The sequence below is a fragment of the Anas platyrhynchos genome, chromosome 20 (genome assembly GCF_047663525.1).
Source record: "Anas platyrhynchos isolate ZD024472 breed Pekin duck chromosome 20, IASCAAS_PekinDuck_T2T, whole genome shotgun sequence".
Lineage (NCBI taxonomy): Eukaryota > Metazoa > Chordata > Aves > Anseriformes > Anatidae > Anas > Anas platyrhynchos.
Window position 1 is genome coordinate 7,992,729 of NC_092606.1, and position 20,660 is coordinate 8,013,388.

Consider the following 20,660-nt stretch of genomic DNA (forward strand, 5'->3'; position numbering starts at 1 on the left):
GGATTATAGGTATGTCTTCTATAAGGCATTCAAGATGACTTACATGGTATAAACTAGGAGAACGCCAGACCTCATCAGTCGGAAGGACACTGTAGCAGCTAAACAGCATGGAAATAAATACCTAGAATAGCTTCAGAACAGAGAATAAGTTGTTATGCCTGATCAGGTATTGTATCTCTAGCTTTCCTCGTGGGTTGTCAGCCTCAGTAACCATAGCATGGGGTGGGGCAGCTGTCTCTACAAGAGAAAATACTTTCTTAGCAAGGTTTCCACCTCATGATGCATTATCTAAGTATGCATTTTATTACAAGTAGAATCATTACACAACAAAGTAATGCATATTGGAAAAATACATTTTTACAGTGACTCCAGACAAACATTGCAGATAAAATGCCATTGTTCTAAGACTTCCTTTTCTATTCAACAGAGGGTATTAGAAGGTTCGGTTACTTTTTAATCACTTATACATGCTTTGATTGATCGGAGTTTGCTGCAGTATTCAACTCTGCTGGTTAAAGGAAAAAAAAAGGAGTTGCCTACTAACATTTGATCTACAAGAAAAAAAATCCAGCCATGGCCTCCCTTGTTGTTAGGTGTTAATTTATAAGCACTATGTGAGAAGTTGTACAAGCCATTGATCTCCAGCACAGGAAGTCATTAAGGCATCTGTCAGCTTTTAGCAAGCAACTCGCCACGCTCTGTTAGTACCTTTAACACTAACATTCTCACTCCACTTAGTGGTGTGAAACAGTGATTACGCCTTCCTCAGATAGATACACAAATTAAAATTTAAGCCAGACCACATTTTGTGCTTGTATAAAAGTGCTGGATGACTACAATCAAAAGGAATCCAGACTCGGAACAAAAAGCTACATTAGGAACTACCACAGACTTTCCATCTAGCCCTGTTGAAGTGCCTTAAGCCTGGTTTGACAGCATCACTTTCCAGGGACAGAAAGTTTGTTTTCTTTATACCCTTTTGTTCAATGCTTGGCAGACTCAAGTCTCAAGTTATAAGACACCGCTTAAAGACAGCGGGGATAAGAGGGGTGGGGTTTTTGGTCACAACTGCAGTATGCTACAAAAAGGAAGTGCATTTGCTTATGGAGCTAGAAATGTGTTGACCACTACTAAATTACCAAGTGCCTCCATTCACATCTGTACTCTGCAGTGGAGCATTGCCAGCAAAACTCCAAAAAGAATCTCAGAGATCTGAGCTTCGGACCAATACTTGGCAGACTGCATAAAGGACTGACCCCACCGGTTGTTTGGCAGAGTCAGTCTCTTTAGCTGGTTAGAACTAGAAGAAGAAAACTAAAACGGGGTTTTGGTTCAAGTTGTGAGGCTTTTCCCCCTTAACTATGACAGAAAGCAAGCTATTGAGAATTGGCTGTAAGGAAACTATCACAAAGGCACTTTAAAAATGATCAGATTTGCTGGATTTAGTTGCTTTGAAATTGATGAATGCTTCAGGCTGTCTATTAGCTTATCAATAACCGTAACTTTCCTTGCAGACTTCGGTAAGAAAGATAAAGCTAGCAGAATATTGGCTGGAAAGGACAAATGGAGCATTAAGTACAGTTTCCCAGATCCTCGTCAAAGTTTCAAGCAGTCTTATTCCATATTCTACATTTAAAAAGATCAACCAGCCAGCCTTCAAGACACACTCAGTTAAGCTGAATCTTCACAAGATCTGCATTTTTAAAAACATTTAAAAGGCTATTTAATCTGTTGGAATAGAGCCACTGTTCCCTTGAACCTTCCATCAAGGAAGTCGCTGAAAAGGTCAAATTTAAGTGCTTTAGCAATTTCGCATTGTGCAGCTTTCCAATTAAGTTCAAGTCCATCAGCTGCAGCCCTGGAAGAATGCTCCTCTATCACTATGTTCAGTCTTTCAGTCACTTACTACTTCACAGCATCGCAGCTCCAAGCCAGGAAGGAAGTTAACGTGTTATCATGGGATGTGCTATAGCCAAGAATTCTGAGGCCTACCACACTCTATCCATCACTATCTTTCATTGCTAGAGACTTGCAGTCAATGGTATTTTGAAACACGGAAAGACATGGACTAGAAGTACAATCTTTTCCACAATCTATTCCACTCAAAAAAAAAAAAAAAACAAGCTTTAGCTTGCAGTTTAATGCTTCAGACACCATTATTTACCATCTCATTCATCTCAGCCTAAAATGCAGTTGACAACAAAATGACAGATGCATCATTTATATTAGGATTTGTGTTACATAGACCAGTTGCATTACCCAGGGCGTTCTATTGGAACATGCCAGCAGCAGACATAAAACAGTGAGGCAAATTTGTATTGCATCATCCATTAGTCTTTTCTAGTGTTACAAGAGTGAGATTCCAGTTACAATATCTGCATATTGGAAGATTGAAGTGCGGATCAAATGAAGTTGATGTGAAATTCATTGTGCAAATGACAGTGTTTATACCCTTTCCCATCATTTTTTGTACAAGTTTGAGAAAAACCCTCAGGCAAGTCTCCTATAAAAGCAGCAGTCTGGTTTATCATCATCTCATCTTACTCTTAAGACTGACAAGTCAGTATTCCAAACAGAGCAACGTGTCATCATCTTTTCCATACTGCACACCTCATGTGCCAGTCCATAAGTAAACGTACCAGTTCATGGAACAGAGATGAGGAATGCCAAGTTGAGTCTAAACTAGATTTATCTCTTGGGATGAAAAAAAAAAACCTTAACATGCCATGTACTTTTGCTTAAGCACACATTTTCTTCTGACAAGCCTTTGCCCACCAAACCACAACCCTGTTTATCAGCAAAGTGATTTCCTGTTTACCTAGAAAATGTGGTGTAGGAGTTTCAGATTCAGCATGTTTAAGAGAACATGACCAGCTTCGATTAAAACACTGCAACTTAATCCAGAATTCTTCCTTCAAGGCCAGAGGCTTTATGTTAATAGGAAACCTCCAAATATGCTCCCACTTGCTGGCAACCCTGCTGAGACTGAACCCAAATTTAATGCTTAAAGGTGCAGCACATTCTACACTGGTAGGGTTATTGGATCTTCTGCAGCAGTTAACCAGGGTCTTTAAACCAAAGGAAAGTGCTACTCTCCCTCACGGGATTCATAATGCACTTCAGCATTTATTGCTGTATTGTGAGTTAGATTACTCAACCAGTTTTAGTGTTTCTCCATTTAGCATAAGCTTAGGCCTTTCAGCACATTTAAGGTCATTCACACAAGTTTTATGACTTGGAAGGACTAGCAAGGTAGATATGAAAGTGCAACAAACTAGGCTCTGACAGCTCTAGCAGGTACGAGCAAGAGTATTTACTGGTTAAACAATCTTGCACTTCTCTTGAACATGCTAACACTAATGAGGAGGTATCAAGACGTGGATCTGCAATTCTGACTGCTTTGCATCAGATGTTGTAAAGCTTTCTGTTGTAAGGCCACAATTCTTGAGCTATGCTTAGAACTAACTCCCATTTCTGAAGTTTCTTGAAATGAACAGTGGTTGTAACAGCTCAGCCTAGCTTCACAAGAAGTCTTCTCTAGAGAAAGGGAACGTTAATCTTTAAGACAAAGCAAAGAAAGATACCTGGTTACCCCGAAACTTAATGCCATCTCTACTAAGCAGCCTGAAAGCAACAGGACTTAATAGAGTTGCTCAGTGCAAAGCACCATATCAAGGACAGACCTGTTTTATGTCAACTCAAACACCAGCCTTACATTTCAGCTTCCATACCCCACTGCAACTAGAAGAGGGTCTAAATTCTCTTGTCACTTGGTTTCAACAATCCACTCGAATTCCTAGTGAAGTCTATCACAGCCCAATACATTTACAGTCATACAAAGTCATTTATACCAGAATATATCATAACAGGGTCCTTAATTAGTTGAGTCTATTGCAGAAGACATGTATAGGCCTCCTCTTCCCTATCCAGAGGGCTTGTAAGCACAGCTGCTGTCAGGAGAACTGACCAGGAATCCCTTTGCTTCCACAGCATACTAGGAAACTCCTCCCAGAGTCAGGACATCAAAGCAGATGTTGCAAACTCGAACTGGCTTGTTCAGATCAAATTTTATGATAGGAATCTCCTTTGTTGAGCACTTATGGCAGAGCAGGCGTCCACAGTGTCGGCTGTTGAAAGAAGAGGGGTAGGAGAGAAGTGAGCTCTCCTTGCAGTAAACACCAGGGTTTTATTGCTTGATATCCTTTATCAATGACAGCATCATTAAAAAGGTAGAGTAGCGAGTGAAATGATGTTTTTGTCACCTCTTTCAGAGCAAGTCAGCCCCACTAATGAAAATAGGCATTGAAGTCATCTATTCTATTACAGGAACTTTGACATGACTTCTAATTTCCAGCAAATCAAGAATATTTTAAATGCACAAACTGCTTAAGATATGACTTAAGCCAAAGCACAAGCTAGACCCAAGTTAACTAAATTAGGGTGGAATATCTCAACTGGATTACTGGTTATACACCTACATGAAGATGAAGGCTTTCTAAAGCACCAGAAGGAACAAGCCTAGCAACATTTGGAATGGGAATCTGTTTCCTTGTAAGCACAGTAAGATGTGTCACACATTACCAGTGATGCTTTCTTGTTGTGACTCCAAATTTGGCAGTGCATTCGTAGCAGTTGGAGCCATCACACCAGGGAGGTTCTTTTGTCAGCATATCTGTTAAGAGGTAAAAACGTAAAGACAAAATGGGCTCTGACACCTCCCAAGTATACTGTAAGATTAAGGGGAAATTTCCCACAGCTTTAGGTAATACTCAGTATAATTGATTCACTTGCAGTAGCTGCCATCTTGTTTGTTGAAGATGTATAGTCACTGCGATGAATACAGTACAAGTTATAAAGCAGCATCTAGCTTTAAGCTACATTTCACTACTATACCAGCCAGCATTCCCCGTGAACACTGCTTCATTTTTCCGGAAGGATGGAGAAGTCTGACAGGGCTGCACTGGACAATTTCTCAGTTTATCGTTAGAAAATGAGTATTTCTACCTCTCATTTAAGCACTAGAATACTCAGAAGTTCAGCCTGTCTGGAATTAGTGTCATCTAAATCATCTGTCCAGAGTTCTTTTTCTTTATCTAGGAATCTCAGAATCGTAAGCTAAACCACCTTCCAACCATAGCAAGCAGTACTTACCCAGTAATCTAAAAAGAAGCTGTTTTGTAGCAACTTGGTAGTTGAAGATATTTACTCCCTGATTATTGTTAACTCCAAGACGAGCCCCAGCTCTCACTATTGCACGGCACAAGTTAGCATTTCCCTTCATATAAGCCAAGAGAAGCACTGAAAAAAATAAAAGCCAGGCATGTCAGAGCTAATGGAGTGGAGATAGTGTTATTTTACTTAGTCCAGAACAGGAGAGTTTCAGTGCAATGTTTGCATCTTTCTGTATTTAACATACTACTGCCAACTAGTGCAGCTTTAAAATGACATACCAGTAATATGACTTGAGTGACTTTCAAGCTTAATAGCCGTTCAGTCACACCTACCTGTGTTTCCTTCAGCATCAGGTTTGTCTAGAGGGTATTCTGGCATGCACTCCAAGAAGAGGTCACAGATAGCTGCTGCGTTATCTTTTCCGTATTGTCCCAAAATATGCATTGGTGATTGGCCTCTGGGGAGAGGAGTTTATTATCTCAATCAAAGTCTGTTTGCAACTACAGTTGCTCATCCAACTAGCCATCATCTTTTACAAACTGGTTCACACTTAAACAATGCTACACCTCACATATATAAACCTCAGAACCTCATATACAGCTGCCTACTTTATGCATGCCAAGAAGGAGTTAATATCTATACTGTTTACACACAGCATTGTCTGTGCACTTCACTGTGAAAGTGGTGTACAAATAAAAAAAAAAAAACAAAACATTTGGCTTTGGTTATAGAATCGTAATATCCTGAGTTGGAAGGGACCCACAAGGATCAGCGTCCAACTCCTGGCTCCACACAGGACTTCCTAAAATGTAAACTGTATGTCTGAGGGCATTGTCCAAATGCTTCTTGAACTCTGGCAGGCTTGGTGCTATGACCACTTCCCTGGGGAGCCCTGTTTCAGTGCCCAAACTGTGAGGAAGCTTTTTCTAATATCCAACCCAACCCACCCCTGTCCCAGCTCCACACCGTTCCCTCGGGTTCTGTCGCTGTCCCCTGAGAGCAGAGCTCAGCGTCTGCCCCTCCGCTCCTCTCGTGAGGGAGCTGCAGGCTGTCATGAGTCTCCTTTTCTGTAAGTTGAACAAACCAAGGGACCTCAGCTCTTCCTCATACATCTTGCCCTCTAGATCCGTCACCATCTTTCTTGCCCTTTCAGACACTCTCTAGTAGTTTTATGTCCTTCTCATGCTGTGGTACCCAAAATTGCATGCAGTACTTGAGTAAAACAATCACTTCCCTCAATCAGCTCACTATATTATATAGTATCCACTCACACCAGCACACATTTTAATTAAATCATTCTTTTAGCCTATTAAGACTACAGTAGTTACCTAACATTAAAGGCTTCAGCATCTACATTGCACTCTGTGAGGAGGACCCGGATATTGTTTAGGCGGCCGTGCATCACTGCCAGATGAAGAGCTGAAAAGTAGAAGAGAAGCTTCAAGAATTTGAGTAGTTCATGTCAGCAGTAATTACACCCTGATAAAATGATGTGGTCCCTTTCTACTTCCCCACCTCCCCTCTCCAAAGCTCCTTCCACCAGCTTTGATTTCTTGGATTTTCCTTTTAATCTTTAAGAAGTGATCCCATTCAATGGGCTCTTTCTACCAGCAGGAGACATTAGTAGCAGCGCTACTGAAGTTTTGTACATCTACTTGTGAAACTTTAGAAGTTTACCATTGTTTCCATTTTCATCTACAGCTGCAAAGTCTACTCCATTCTCCAGAAGGACTGAACAAATTGTGGGCAAATCTTGCTGAGCTGCTAAGTGAAGAGCAGTCTGACGATGCTTTGTCAGTTCATTCACCTGGGCACCTGCAAGCAGCTGTCAAGATGCAAGAAGGAATACGTTCAATGTTTTCCAGGGCTATGAGCCAACATTTTCTTTCTGAATGAAGCCCACAAGACTTCACTGCACAGAAATATTTCTAGGCCTCCACCCAATATACACAAAAAATATATACACTGAGCTGCCGCATCTTGTGTACACGTTCTGATCTGCAGCAAGTGTAAAGTAAGGTTCCTGCTTTATACTGAGCCACATCAGTGACTGCTGTAAATCAAATGTATTCATACAAAAGCCACTGACGCAGCTCAGCTTACAATCTGAGCCAAGCTAACTTTATGCAAGACAGTTCTGCTTCAGAAGTAGCACCACCCTTAGCTGACTTCTCCAGCCTATAAGCAATCTGCATTAATGCAGAATATGTATTTCTAAGCAGAAGGGAACAGTGATTCTCCAGTACATACCAAATTACGCACAATGATCTCTGAGCCGGCTTGTACAGCCAGGTGGAGAGGTGTGAGTTTGGATGCATCCTGGACGCGAGAATTTACATTAGCGTGTACACTTATCAGGAACAGCACACTCTCAATGTCAGAGTTCTGAACAGCTACGTGCAGAAAATTTCGGCCTTTGTTATCCACCTGTGGCAAAGAGGACAAAACAAAACCCCCGTTATTTCTGTAGAACAGCAAAGAGTTATGCACAGAACACATTTCTACCAAGATGTACAATACTTACTCCCTCTACCTGATGTAAACTGTACTCCTGTTCCTTTTGCTGCTTGGCATTAGAGACTTACTTATGTCACTAGCAAACACACTGAACTAAGAAATTATCAGCTGCATGGGCTCACTCTAGTACTCTAGTCTGCTTCAAACCCCTTTATTTCTAGTTTAACCTTGTCATTTCTTGACAACACACTGGAGAGTATTACAAGCAGCTTTTGTAGCTATTTTGTAGCTATTAGCTTTTGTACTAAGTATGGAGCAACAGTTGATGATAAACTCAATTAAATGAGACAAACTTCAGTCAATCTGGCAGTTACCACAGAAGGAAGCAACACACAATTCTGCCACACTAATGCAAAATATGCTCTTTTTTTGGCTAAATGCCAAGGGCATGCTGTTCATCTTTGTCCTGAGCTGATGTTAAAGCATATTCAGAACTGGCTGTGTATGTGATACATCTGAAACATGGATACAAGAGCTCCCTAAGCACTCTAGTAATCACTAGTAATTAAACTTACAGTGTAGGAAGAAATTCCTGAACAGCTGCCTGAAGTGTCACACTAGAAGTCTGAAGTCTGGAGGTTTTCCAGTTCATCAGTGCAATGTTAACACATATTATTCAATTATTACAGGACAGTTTGTTTTGGATAGCTTTATAAGAGCTAGGTCATACATTGTGATGTGCTATTACAGAAACAAGACATGCGAGTAGTTAGAACTTTCTCCTCATATTCCTCTGCCTGTACCTCAGTTTAGTACTGACACGGTTTGATGAAACACTAACCCTCGACGTTCTCACTCGCACATAGCATGTGCCTATCTAGTTTCCTAATAAATCCTGCCATAGAAAATTGAAGTTTGGCAAACATTGTGACATATAAAGCCACAAAATACAGCACAACTTGCTTGTGGAGTGCCTTTCGCTGTAGACTTGTACAGCAAGAAGACCAGTATGCTTTAAATGCTCCCAGTTTACCTGTTCAGCAGCTCCTGGCTCCCTCTTCAAAATTGCTTCAGCCGCCTTGTTATTTTTATACGTCATCGCACATGCAAAGGGAGTCATTCCTTGTCTGTCACGCACATTTAGCTTAATTTCTGGATGTGAAATCATAAGCTGAATTATAACATTATGTTGATTGCTAATGGCGACATGGATTGGAGTTCTTCCTTCTGCATCCTAGAAGGAGACCATGAAGTTTATTACATGAAGATGCAGCAATAAACAAATCTTTCTCATGTCTGAAAAACAAAGGAAGCTTTTTGCTTAGTTCTTGTGACCTACCCAGTAGCCTTCAGCTGGGACAGAAAGCACTTGCAATGGGAGCTCACATCCACAATGTGAGGCAAATTGGTATTTGCTCCTCCAAATAGGCTGACCTCAATCCTCTGTGTTATATAGCCTTTTAAGTAGCTCAGGGTAACATTTCCCATGCAGCCAGACATTTTGGGGGCAGAGATGAGCATACATTCATGACAGTAGGCAAGCATTCTAAAAGAATGCTTTAAACTAATATTAGTTATTTTTATGTTAACACCTTATATTATTAAAATTTTGTAGATTTTATTTTTAACTGAAAGAACAATGTACAAAAATAGTATTCAAATCTGTCGTATCATTTCCATACGTTCATCAGATATTTCCCTGGCTTGACTCTCAGGCACTTGTGCTAAGTTTTCTGAAAGAAGCTTGACACTTGGAAGTTCACCCACTGAAAAATGTTAAGCGTTCGGCATGTTTGTTATGCAAACAGTACAGTCTATCAAATTCAAATAAGGCCTTTAATCATTTGCATCAAGAAAGAGTTTACAGCCACAGCAGCTTTGTGACTGTTCTGTTGCTCTTTAATGCCGCTTTCAACAGCATCAGCACCTGGAAATGCTACACATTTATTTCTTTTGTTGCAATTTGTCTAGCTTCTATTTAAGGACTACTGTATGATCAAGAATTCTGAAGCGTAGCTCACAATTGATTCACCTTGGTTTATGTGATAGCAGGAAATGCTTCCCAGATAAACTAACAGTCCAATATTCTGGAGTTTTACACTACAGCTGATCTAATGACCAGTTGCTGCAGCATACAGCCCTACTCCTACCCTTCGTTCACACTAAGAACAGAAGAGTCTAACTTGGATCATTACAACACCAAAAAAAAAACAAAACCTAGCACTACAAGAAGTTTTTTATATCACTGTTTTCCTTCACTATGGCTTCCTGAAGGAACCATACATGTGGACAGATGACTACCAGACCTGGTAACAAGGGACAGGAAAAAAGCAGAACTGCAGCCAGTCCTTGCACTAGCTCAGTCATAGCAGTAGGCTGTTCTTTGTCTATGAAGCAAAATACACAGGTAAGGGAGATTTGTTTTCACTGTTTTGAAGTTAGAGAACCAGCTTCAAAGAAACTGCACCATTTTAATACGTACCTGAGCATTGACATTGGCACCAAACTCCAAAAGGCACTGGATCACTTCTTCTAGACCCCAGCAGGCTGCCAGGTGTAGGGGCGTCTGTCCATCATGAGCTTCTTCTTCTCCCTCTCCATTAGGGCCTGGCTTTCTGGGACTGTTCACATCACAGCCACTAAGAAAAGCACAACACAGTCAATTTAATAAATTTCATCTTGACTTAAACAGTTACAAACAAAGGTCAGAGAAAGGTTTCCACAAGGGCTGATTCAGCATCTGCTAACACATCCTATATAAACACAAACTCCTACTTTTAATTTGACTCATCATCAAGAACATGACAATTTAGATAATAGAATGTGTCGGTGTCTTCAATATTAGTCAGGATTCCATAAGTGCCATTCACTCACCAAAAGTCTAATGAAGCACACACCTGTTACTGACTCAAAATAGCATTCAATTACATTAGGAAAATAAGTACAAGCACATTAGAAAGTTTGCATTTGGGAGGGGGAGGGGAAGGGTAGGGAGTGCCTGACCTGCGAATAAGAAAGCACGCTATTTGTTCACTGTTTTCATCAATAGCTCTATGAAGAAGAGTTTGTAAGCATCCACTCGGTCCTGATCCCCAGCAGGTGGAATCACAGCCATGTCTAACCTGGAAGGAAAAGCACAATGAAGCAAGTGAAGTTTTCAATATGAAGTAGTAGGAGTCTGCTGGAGATAACATTTATTAGGAGTCATAAGGAAGTTTGATTAAGTTTCCTCCTGGATTACATCTGAATAGAACCTAATTTTAAAAGGAATAAGGGAGAGCCTCTAAAGGCCTTGATGAAACTTTAAGATGCAATAAAATCCAGGTTCGTAGATGTTCTGTTTTACTCAAGAAGCTGGTCGTTACACAAGCCAGGCATGCTACAGCCTGATGCTTTTGGTAAATCCTTTTTTCTGTTTTGCAGCATCAGGAATCCAGATGGCTTATTCTATGTTATTATAGTGGCTGTGAGGTATTTGGGTACGTAAGCTACAGTGTTTATAAAAGATTACCCGAAAAAAAGGAACTTCTGGTGAAGGAAAACCTCTAGAAGTTAAATAGTGTAGGACTACTCTGTTCTTTTCAGGCATTTGAATTCATTTCTGCTGGTGAGACCTTTGCCACTAGTGAGATACTCAAAGAACACGACTAAATTAAGTCAACTAACAGTCTTACCAGAGTTGACGCAATATCTTCCAGGTTATTTTCTAAGGCAAGCCACAAAGGAGGATTTCCTTTTTCATCTGGCACAGACATATCTGCTCCCCTGGTACAAATAGCATCAACCACAAGAGGGAGCTGGTTTTTTATAGCTAGCTGTAATGCAGTTTCTCCATCCTGTGTTCTGCAATAGGTATAGTTTAAAGCATGTTACTACTCCATTAAAGAGTTAGATCTCTGTTACAGTAAATTCTCGGCTATTCCAGTAAATATCTCCACATTTTTATTTTTGCTGTGGTAATATGTTTAGTCAGGCAAACCTACCACGTTAGGTTTTCACTGCAGCTATGTAGTTTACCTTTTTTTCCCCCTTTAATAGCAAAGGAGTGACTTCTAAAGTTTGAGAATCGTGTTAAGGTTCTTGGTCCAGAGTTACCTCCCTTTCCTTAATTACAGCCATTGTTTGAACAGAGTTCCCTTTACCTAACATCACAGAACGTAACATGTTTATCTGCACTGTGGTAACACTTCAAATGGTTGAGAGATACCAACCGTTGAAGAACTGAAGTTAGTTAGCCCTATTAGGCAGTTTGTCCCCTTGACACTCATTAGGCATAGCTAGCCAAATTTCAAAGACTGCCTGTCAGTCATGTAAGCACATAAACATTTTGTTAAGTCTAGTATCAGTTGTCTAGAGATACTCATGAGACTATTTCTATCTGAACTTTGTTGTTGGGACTACATCTAATCAGTTTAGACAGCAGAACACATGCGGCTCCAACAAGCTGGCAAATAGATGAGACTACAGTATGAGCAGATAGTATAGATCAGACAGTACCATGGCTCTAGGAATTGAGTCTGTTACAGAAGATTGTAGTCTACCTAGAGCCAAATTTCCCTCTGCAGCTTCAACTGGACTGATGGAGCTGTATGTAGATCCATGTTCACATAGGTTCCCCAGCATTAACTAGTGCCATAAAAAGGGTCATATCCAGAACTGTGCACAAACCATGATTTGATAACAATTTCAAGCCTCTATATACAATCTTAGAATATCCTGATTTGGAAGGGACCCACAACAATCATCAAGTCCAACTCCTGGCTCCGCACAGGACCACCCAAAGACCAAACCATATGTCTGAGAACATTGTCCAAACACTTTTTGACCTCCAGCAGGCTTGGTGCCCTGACCACTTCCCGGGGCAGCCTGTTCCAGTGCCCAACCACCCACTGGTGAAGGACCTTTTCCTAGTGTCCAGTCTGAACCTCCCTTGACATAGCTTCATGCTGTTCTCTTGGGTCCTATCGCGAGTCAGCATGGAGAAGACAGCAGCATCTCCCCTTTTGCTCCTTCTCGTGAGCAAGGCAGTCATCACACCTGCTGCTAAATACATACCCTGTTCAGTGTTGTATCAGTTAAGATCTTACCTGACATTTATATCTGCCTGATGTTCCAGCAGGAAGAGTGCACTCTTACTATCTTGTCTCTGTATTGCCATATGTAGTAGAGTCTGTCCGTCTGACATCGTGTCATTGATGGATGCCCCAGATCCAAGCAGCTGAGCTGCTATCGTGTGCATGCCTGAAGAGTTTCAGCTCATTAGTATTTTGCCTTCAGTTCTATAAAACAGACACCCTCTGAAGCATAAAAAATAAAACTTCAAGCTTTCGGTTTCAATAATTACAAAAAAGTGATGTATTGAATTAGCGTAGAGCCTACTAAAATACACACACATGAGCTAAGCCAACTCATGACTCTACCCAGCTTAAAAATGCATTTACAGACCTGTCAAATACTGGTTACTGACTCCTTTTGGCCTTGCTTTAAGAAAAAAGTTATGGTATGATACACAGCAGATTCCCCATTAGTTTTGCCAACCTAAATTTAATATGGTCCTTCACGACCACACCTAGCCTAATACTTCATACCATCTCAGACTTTTGTCCAGCAATCATATTAGCTTTTAGTATTATGTTCATAAGCCATTCACATGAATATCATTGTATTTAGATATTTAGCTTAGTCCTTCCTTACCTCACAGGTGGATCAGGACAATGGTAAGGATAAAGATATGTTTGTTTCCTTTCATTGGAAATGGAAAAAAAAAACAAGAGCCTTGAGAGTAAAGATGTTTGTTACACATGGACGACATCTAGTACTTCTGTGCAAAGCACTTCATTAAGCTTTCTGCCTCATCTCTTAAGCCCAAGATATGAGCAGGCATTCCCCACACAGCTACTGGCTCCAGCTCAGTAGGACCACACTGATCCAGTGGTAACCACACAACCACTCTCTTATGGGCATAACCTGGTATGGTAGAAGCACCACTTGTCTGCAAACATCTGTTTTTCCACAAAACATTCCCCTTCACATTTCAGAGAAGAAAATCCTGAAGCGGTATTCCAAGTTCCATTCCACTTCACAGCTACTTAACGTAGCTCACCTTCCCTTAGTGCTAGAAGCTGGATAATACAGTAATGTTGACCTTTACAGAGTTAACTGTGAAGAGACAACATAAATGGATACAAATGAAAACCACCAAAAGTTCGCAGTGGTACAATTCTACACAACTTCAAGTGCAGTTGTATGCAAGAGGCTTCAGGCTATCCCCTGCTGAACAAGTGAAGCTGTATGGCTGGAAATCTATTGGCAAGCCAGATGTGAACATCATTTTAGAAGCTAAACAATCATCTAAAGCTCTCCTTGACAGCTTTTCATTAGCAGCACAAGCCAGGCCATGAATACAAAACAACCACTGGCTTGTCCCAAAAATCTCACTCACATCATAGCTCCTTCATCATAGTAAAGTTTATTTATCTTGTTCGATAGGCACATACCTGTCCAAAGAGCCAATCCCAGCACAGTCTGGTCCCTCGAGTCCTTTAGACTAAAGTCAGGAATGATTTGCAAGTTATTGGTAGCATGAAGAGCATTAGCTAGGAAAAAAAAAAATCATTCCATTAGAGCATTCTTGTATTTGACCTGCAGTTGCAGACTGAAGGTTGCAGGAGTAGCAGTGTCAAATTTTGAAGTGCCATAGAATCATTTAAGTTGGAAAAGACCTTTAAGGTCATCAAGTCTAACCAACCACCTAACACTGGAAGTCCACTGCTAAACCATTTCCCTAAAAGCAGAATGTTCTTTTAGTCAGTCATCTTGAAAGATCTCTTCCTGAGCAAGTTACTTTCAATTTCCTAGGTGCTAATGTTGCTTGTGAAGACCAATTCTACCTAATCTTAACACTTATACTAAAAACCATCCAACACTCTAAGATGCTTAACCTGCTTCCCTTGCTATCTGTTTCTAAACAGCCACTTACCCAAAGCTCTGAGAATGAAGACCTCACTGTAAGCTATACTGCAATATGGTGGCAGCATCCCTCCTTCTCAGCTCCCTGGGATGGAGGATATTCTCCCCAGTTCACCTATTCTCTCCAAATGCCATCTCTGGTAGGAGATAAAATTAATAGCTGAAGCAAGATCTATTTCACTTCCTGCATCTAACAAATACCCCAGGTCCCTTAAGTGAAGAACTGTCATCTACCAGTTTTTCAGTATTTGCAACTCAACTCTGTCTCAGTTCTAGTACTACTCTGTACAAAACCATCTTACTGAGAATTGAAGGAGGCAGAAGTCTCACCACAGAAAGATGCCTTTATCTGTATTCAATTCCTGCATTTACCTGAACCATATACTTGGACAAGGAGAGAAAGGGAATCTCAGTTGTACAGTCAGAATGCAACCTGGGGCTAAAATTCAAGTCCATTATGTACAGTGGAAAGTTTGGAGAGATCAGTAATAGAGACTATTTAGAGCAAGTTAATTTTCTAGTCTCAACAAGCAGGCGATTTGAGTTTTAAGACAACTGTTTAACCAGTCTTGTTAATTGTTCTACTTAAACAAAGTTTACAGGAAAGCATGTTTGATTAGTAACTTGTCGAAACACAGTTTAGATGGCATCTTGACATACCAATCCACTAAAGCATCAATATAGTTTGAACTAGTAAAACTTTACCTTTTTGTTCCAGGATGACTGATACCACATCTGGGTGATTGTGAGCAATAGCCATGTGAAGGGGAGTTTGCAGATAAACATTCTCTGCTGTTGGAGAAGACGCATCCTTCTGACCATGCGCTGCTTCAGCAGTCTGGATGTTTGGATTGGCTCCTTGTTGCAGAAGTTCTGCTGTCAGGTTTGCTAGGCCATGCCTACAGGCAGTATGCAGTGGTGTTTCTCCCTTAAACAAACGGGGGACAAGGTTAACAGCTTGAGAAACCAGAAAGATAGCTTTTCAACTACTATGCCCACAAATGGGTATGAAAAAACTTAAGCACTAGTAGTTGAAGCTTTTTCGGACCTTCAGCTACACGAGTTAACGTATACTAAGGATTTTATTACAACAAGCATTGAAGAAAGTTAAACTTGCAGTGCTGCTAGAACAGTGCTAGAACTGTTATACTACAGTTGTCTGATCACTAGTAAATACCTGAAAACCTGCAGAAGGCTCAGCAGATGTTTAAACGTGCTTTAAGCTAGGGTTAGCAACAAAGATCTCTGCCATCTTATTTCTGAAAGGAAATAAGGGAATTTTCAGACAGTCTAGAAGTTTCTGTTTTTACCCATTTGTTTTGGTGGTTGACTTTCGCTCCATGAGTTGCTAGGAAGAGAGAAGCTGCCTCATTTCCTGCACCAGCTGCCCTCTGAAGCAAGCAGTTCCCTAAGGAAAAACACAAATACTATTGGAGTACTATTGCAACCATACCATGACACTGAAAGTGTTAGTTAGCACATTCCCCACTACCTTATAACATTGAAGCTTGAAGCCAAAAAAGAAAATCCTACCTGTTAGTAATGCCTTTGAAACGCTGGACTGTCACATACACTATTTAGTAGTTACACATTTTGAAACTGTAAAGAGGACGTTAGGACCTAGCAAGGAGTCCAGATTTTCTGTCACTTCCTGCAGGTCAAGTTCTGCTCACAACCTGTCAGTGTTCCTGCTCTGGGTAAAGATACTACCACCTACCCATGCCATTCATTACACAGCAATAACCATCAAAACTTCATTCAGCTCCACAAACATTTTTGCCTAGTTCCATGCTATTTGGACAGGCTGGAGTAATTTGGACCACAGAGTGCAGCCAACACTAGGCAGTTAACTCACAAGCCTTCCACCTACATGGGAATACAAACCTCTGTTTTACCTGTTACTGTGTCTGGAGCATCTGTATTGCTGCCTCGTTGGATCAGCCTTGCTGCAAAACTGTTCTCATCGAACGAAGTTCCATTTACAACAGGGGCATCCTCAAAAGGGTTTACAGATTGATCAGACGATACAGTGATATACTGAACCGCAAGCCACAGAGCTGTGCTTCCCTCATGATCCTTCAGCTCCAGGTCTAGTCTAAAAGTAAGAGTTAATATTCCTCAACTTATGCCTTCGAAAGTGGTCCCAGATGCTGCTTAAGTTTCAAGTGTCTGAAAAGCTGTACTAGTTTATTCAATACCTCACTGACAACTTCTGCTTACTTAAAAACTTCCAAAGTAACTGGAGCTACAGTAGGATTTGTGAATACTCTGAAACAAGCAAGATTGACTACAAAATTTAAGCCCTTGAGTCTTAAGAGAAGCGTGGTCTTGCTAGATTTGGCTTGTAACAAACTGTCTCAAACAGGCAAGTCCTCTTTTAAGTAACATACAAGAACTGTAAAGTCAACGATGGAAGAACTGAATTAAATGAAGTATTTTGCTTCCTGTCCCTATAACGTCACACGTGATAGCTTTAAGCATAATCCAAGTCGAACTCAAGACTTAAGATGTCTGATTATATTCTTATTACTCTTTTTGGCTCCACTACAAATGAAGATATTGCCACATTTCATCTAGCTCTCTTAGAAAAACACTGAGATGCAGTTTGCTTCCTCTTCACAGGAGGTTAAACTTGCTTGGCTTCTGCCATCTCAAGTTATGCAGAGCCTTCACAGTTTTGCATCTCTAGGCTACTGCTAGCCTTATGATACAGCAAAAAGGTCTAAAGAGCTGTTAAACAGTTTTCATACCTTCACTGAAATAGGTGCTCAGTGTATTTTACATGTAAGCAGAACTTACTGTTTGCACTGGAGAAGCTGACTGAATACAGGTTCATTCCTGACCACAACCGACACATGTAATGGGGTCCTGCAATTGGAGCAAAGTACAGTTACATCAATAAATGAGGCATTTAAGATTTGTCTGTGCTTGCCAACGTGCCCCTATCATTTATGGGGCTAACCTTCACCTCTGCTTTCAGGTGAAGAGCCCTAGTATATCCTGACAGAAAAGCAAGCTTCCATTATAGTGGGTATGGTTCCAGTGGATTTAGTAGTTAGCAACCCTTTCCCCTAATAGAAGAGATAATCTTCAAGGAAAGAGTACAAAAGCTTGACTTACCCAAATTGAGTAGCTAATATACTCTGAGGTTTCTACACCATTTTATGTACTTGTTTGCCAGTCCAATGTAACCTCTAAAGCAGTTTAAAGACCCTACACTTCTGATAAACACACTGCACATATTGGCTATTTCAGATAGTATTGACAGCTTTGAGGAGGCAGATTTTTAGGAATGTCATTTGTCATCTTGGTTAGCTTACTTTACTGTGCAGTGATCCAATAAAGGCAAAAAACTGCTTGCCATCTGTTCCAGCAGTCAACTCACCCCCCAGCTTTCTATAGGGAATATTGGTCATGACAGTGTACCGCTCAGCCTGCAACAGCTTCTGCTCTGGGTGCTACTTGCAGGTCTCAAACTGAAGTAAATGACTTCACCTTCCCTGCTTCCACCATCACCTGTGCTTTGCTGAGACCTGAGAAGGTTCCAAGTGGGCTGTACCTAACAGCTGCAGTGTTATCTGTTAAACCGGTAGCAGACTTTACCCCGTCCAGTATTTACCTTCCTTTGCTGTCTTGCATATTTGGATTGGCTCCTGCCTGTAGGAGGGATTCTGCTATCTGTGCCATCTCTGCCATGACATCTGGCAAATGCTTCTTGGGGCTGTATGACGCCACAAGGTGCAGAGGGGTCTCCTGGTCTCCCAGCGTAGCAGCATTCACACGGGCACCGTTTTTAATGAGAAAGTTTGCAGCAAATTTATCTCCTTTTGTGAAAAAGGATAAAGTTATTTATGGATACACTGTGAACCCTCTATGTTCTAAATAAGCCTAGAAAATGGATACGTGACTTCCTTCTATATGATACAATCATTCCAATAGAACAGTCTGCTTTTAAAACACCTTAGTAATAGATAATTTCAGGAACACTCCACTGCAAAGCCAGGATTAAGATATTTCATAACTCTCTCTCCCTTTTGTGTTTTGCCCTAAGGTTACATGCAACTCAAGTCCACGCACTAGTTCACTTGGTACGGTGATACTAAGTTTGTTAGTTTCTGTGTCACTGCAGCTTTAATGCACAACCAGGCAAGTTGTGAGACTACCCACAGTTCTGAATGAAAGGTACTATTCCTATTCCAGGGCAGTCAGAAGAATGCAGAAGTTAGTTGCAATCTGTTCAGTGCTGCTATATAAACAAACAGTAATGCAGTCATTGCTCTTGAAAACGTAGGCCCCCATGAAGTAACAGCTTCAACAGCTAGGACCTATCGTGATAGGCATTCCTAAGAAATCTTTCCTTAGATCTTCTCAGAAGTCAGAACTTAGGCCTGCTTCAAGGTGCACAAGACCTTGAACTTGAAACAAGACATCCAGAATGCCTTCAGCATATTACTAGTTTCTCTTATTCCAAATACTAGTTTGAGAACATGCATTCACAAGTTTTTGTCCTGACAGCAAGAACAGACAACAAAGAAAACTGCCTGAAAAAGCAGCGCAGATTGCTGTCATCTTTGGCATCAAGAAGTAAAATCTAATCCTCCCCCAATTCCTTATCTGATATTCCCTCACTCTTTAGTGATCAGAAATAAGAATCACGTGGCAAGTTCAGACAATTTGCTTAAGCTCCATTTCCAGAACACGACTGTTAACAGTGATCGACTCACTGAAGCTTTTGTTACTGAAAAGCAAGCATTCTCAGAGCTCTAGCTTAGACTGAAAGCAGACATTAGAAGTGGAACACAAATGCTGGTATTAAGAGAAGCCTGCTGCAAACTTCTCAGTGCTGCAGCCACCACAACACTGACCTATGCCTAGAAGACCTCCTACTCCTGCTGCTGAAGCTTCATTCACCGGACCAGACTCCAGCACTACCCTGTTCAGATATGTAGGAGATTAAAGGAAGAAGTTGCAAGCTGCACTGAGCTAATAAAATTTAAATTTGTAGATATTTAGATTTGCCTAGCACGTCCCTCTGCTCCTCATCTTTTTCCAGAGGGTTTTTCCTCCCCTCAAACTGCTGTTCAGTAGGGAGAAGTCCCTTGCTGTTAACAGTGATCAGTAAGACGCAGATGCTGCATCTGAAACATGTTTAGAAGGCTTCATCTTTATTTATAGCTAGGTTGACCATGCTTGATTCAACCATTTGTCAGGGACATTAAGTGAGTTGCTGCATTAAAATACTATCTGCATCTCCCCGTATTTTTTCCTTCAGAATAAAATACTCTACTAGGATTGCTTCTTGATGTCATGTAGTACAAGTTTAATGCAACAGCCAGCAGGCTAGCTTTTAGATCCTTAAAAAAAAAAAAAAAAAAGACTAAGAAACATAAAAAAAGACTAAGAAACATACCCGTTTTATAAGTTTAGCAAAAAGAAATGGGACAATATTTATCTGTGACTACAGGTTTCTAACTAAAGTGTCAGCTACACAGTGAGACAAAAATAGACTACGGAATATATATTCCACACTGGAACTGCAAGTTAAAGAGCATCATATCCTTACCTCTTTGGATGGCTTTGTGTAACAGACTCCAGCCTTTCTTGTCTGCCCTATCTACATCAGCCTTGTAGTTGACCAGCGTAGTTGCAATACTCTCCAGTCTTTGGGAGAGGGCTAAATCCAAAGCAAGATCTCCATTTTGATCCAGTTCATTAAGCTTTCCAGGAAGCTACAACACAAATTTAACCAGATGACACTAGTTAAACAGGTATGCTCAACAGCCCAACATAACATCATTAACAGCCCATTTTAACTACCGTAAAAGTAGACCTTCAACTCTAATTGTAAATGCCAGTATTGCATTTAGGTAAGCACACCTTATACAGGAAATAATCAGACAGCTAGCAGAGTCACCAAAATCAAATCTAAGCAGAAGACTGTTCAATGAGGAAACGGGAGTTCTACCTACAAGTCTTGTTTAACTCGCAGGAAGCAAGACTGGCAGTTGTAAAGATTCTGCCTATCTAGGCACAGTCAACATGGTAATAGGAAGAATTCTTCA

The 20,660-nt window shown here is 40.7% G+C and overlaps 1 protein-coding gene across 1 annotated transcript in view; it reads right to left on the bottom strand.

Annotated features, from left to right (window-relative positions):
• Positions 1 to 280: 280 nt before the first annotated feature.
• Positions 281 to 20,660, bottom strand: part of ANKFY1 (ankyrin repeat and FYVE domain containing 1) — a 33,381-nt gene continuing 13,001 nt past the window's right edge. The window contains exons 7-25 of the mRNA XM_027445986.3: positions 20,162 to 20,327; positions 18,218 to 18,422; positions 17,398 to 17,466; positions 16,494 to 16,693; positions 15,909 to 16,006; positions 15,304 to 15,526; positions 14,127 to 14,225; positions 12,717 to 12,870; positions 11,304 to 11,472; positions 10,633 to 10,751; positions 10,112 to 10,268; positions 8,663 to 8,863; positions 7,423 to 7,599; positions 6,850 to 6,997; positions 6,501 to 6,591; positions 5,505 to 5,629; positions 5,152 to 5,298; positions 4,582 to 4,672; positions 281 to 4,127 (exon numbers count right to left, since the gene is read on the bottom strand). Of these exons, the coding sequence (XP_027301787.1) occupies positions 3,995 to 4,127; positions 4,582 to 4,672; positions 5,152 to 5,298; positions 5,505 to 5,629; positions 6,501 to 6,591; positions 6,850 to 6,997; positions 7,423 to 7,599; positions 8,663 to 8,863; positions 10,112 to 10,268; positions 10,633 to 10,751; positions 11,304 to 11,472; positions 12,717 to 12,870; positions 14,127 to 14,225; positions 15,304 to 15,526; positions 15,909 to 16,006; positions 16,494 to 16,693; positions 17,398 to 17,466; positions 18,218 to 18,422; positions 20,162 to 20,327 (2,772 nt within the window). The 3' untranslated portion in view covers positions 281 to 3,994. The remainder of the gene's footprint in view (positions 4,128 to 4,581; positions 4,673 to 5,151; positions 5,299 to 5,504; positions 5,630 to 6,500; positions 6,592 to 6,849; positions 6,998 to 7,422; positions 7,600 to 8,662; positions 8,864 to 10,111; positions 10,269 to 10,632; positions 10,752 to 11,303; positions 11,473 to 12,716; positions 12,871 to 14,126; positions 14,226 to 15,303; positions 15,527 to 15,908; positions 16,007 to 16,493; positions 16,694 to 17,397; positions 17,467 to 18,217; positions 18,423 to 20,161; positions 20,328 to 20,660) is intronic.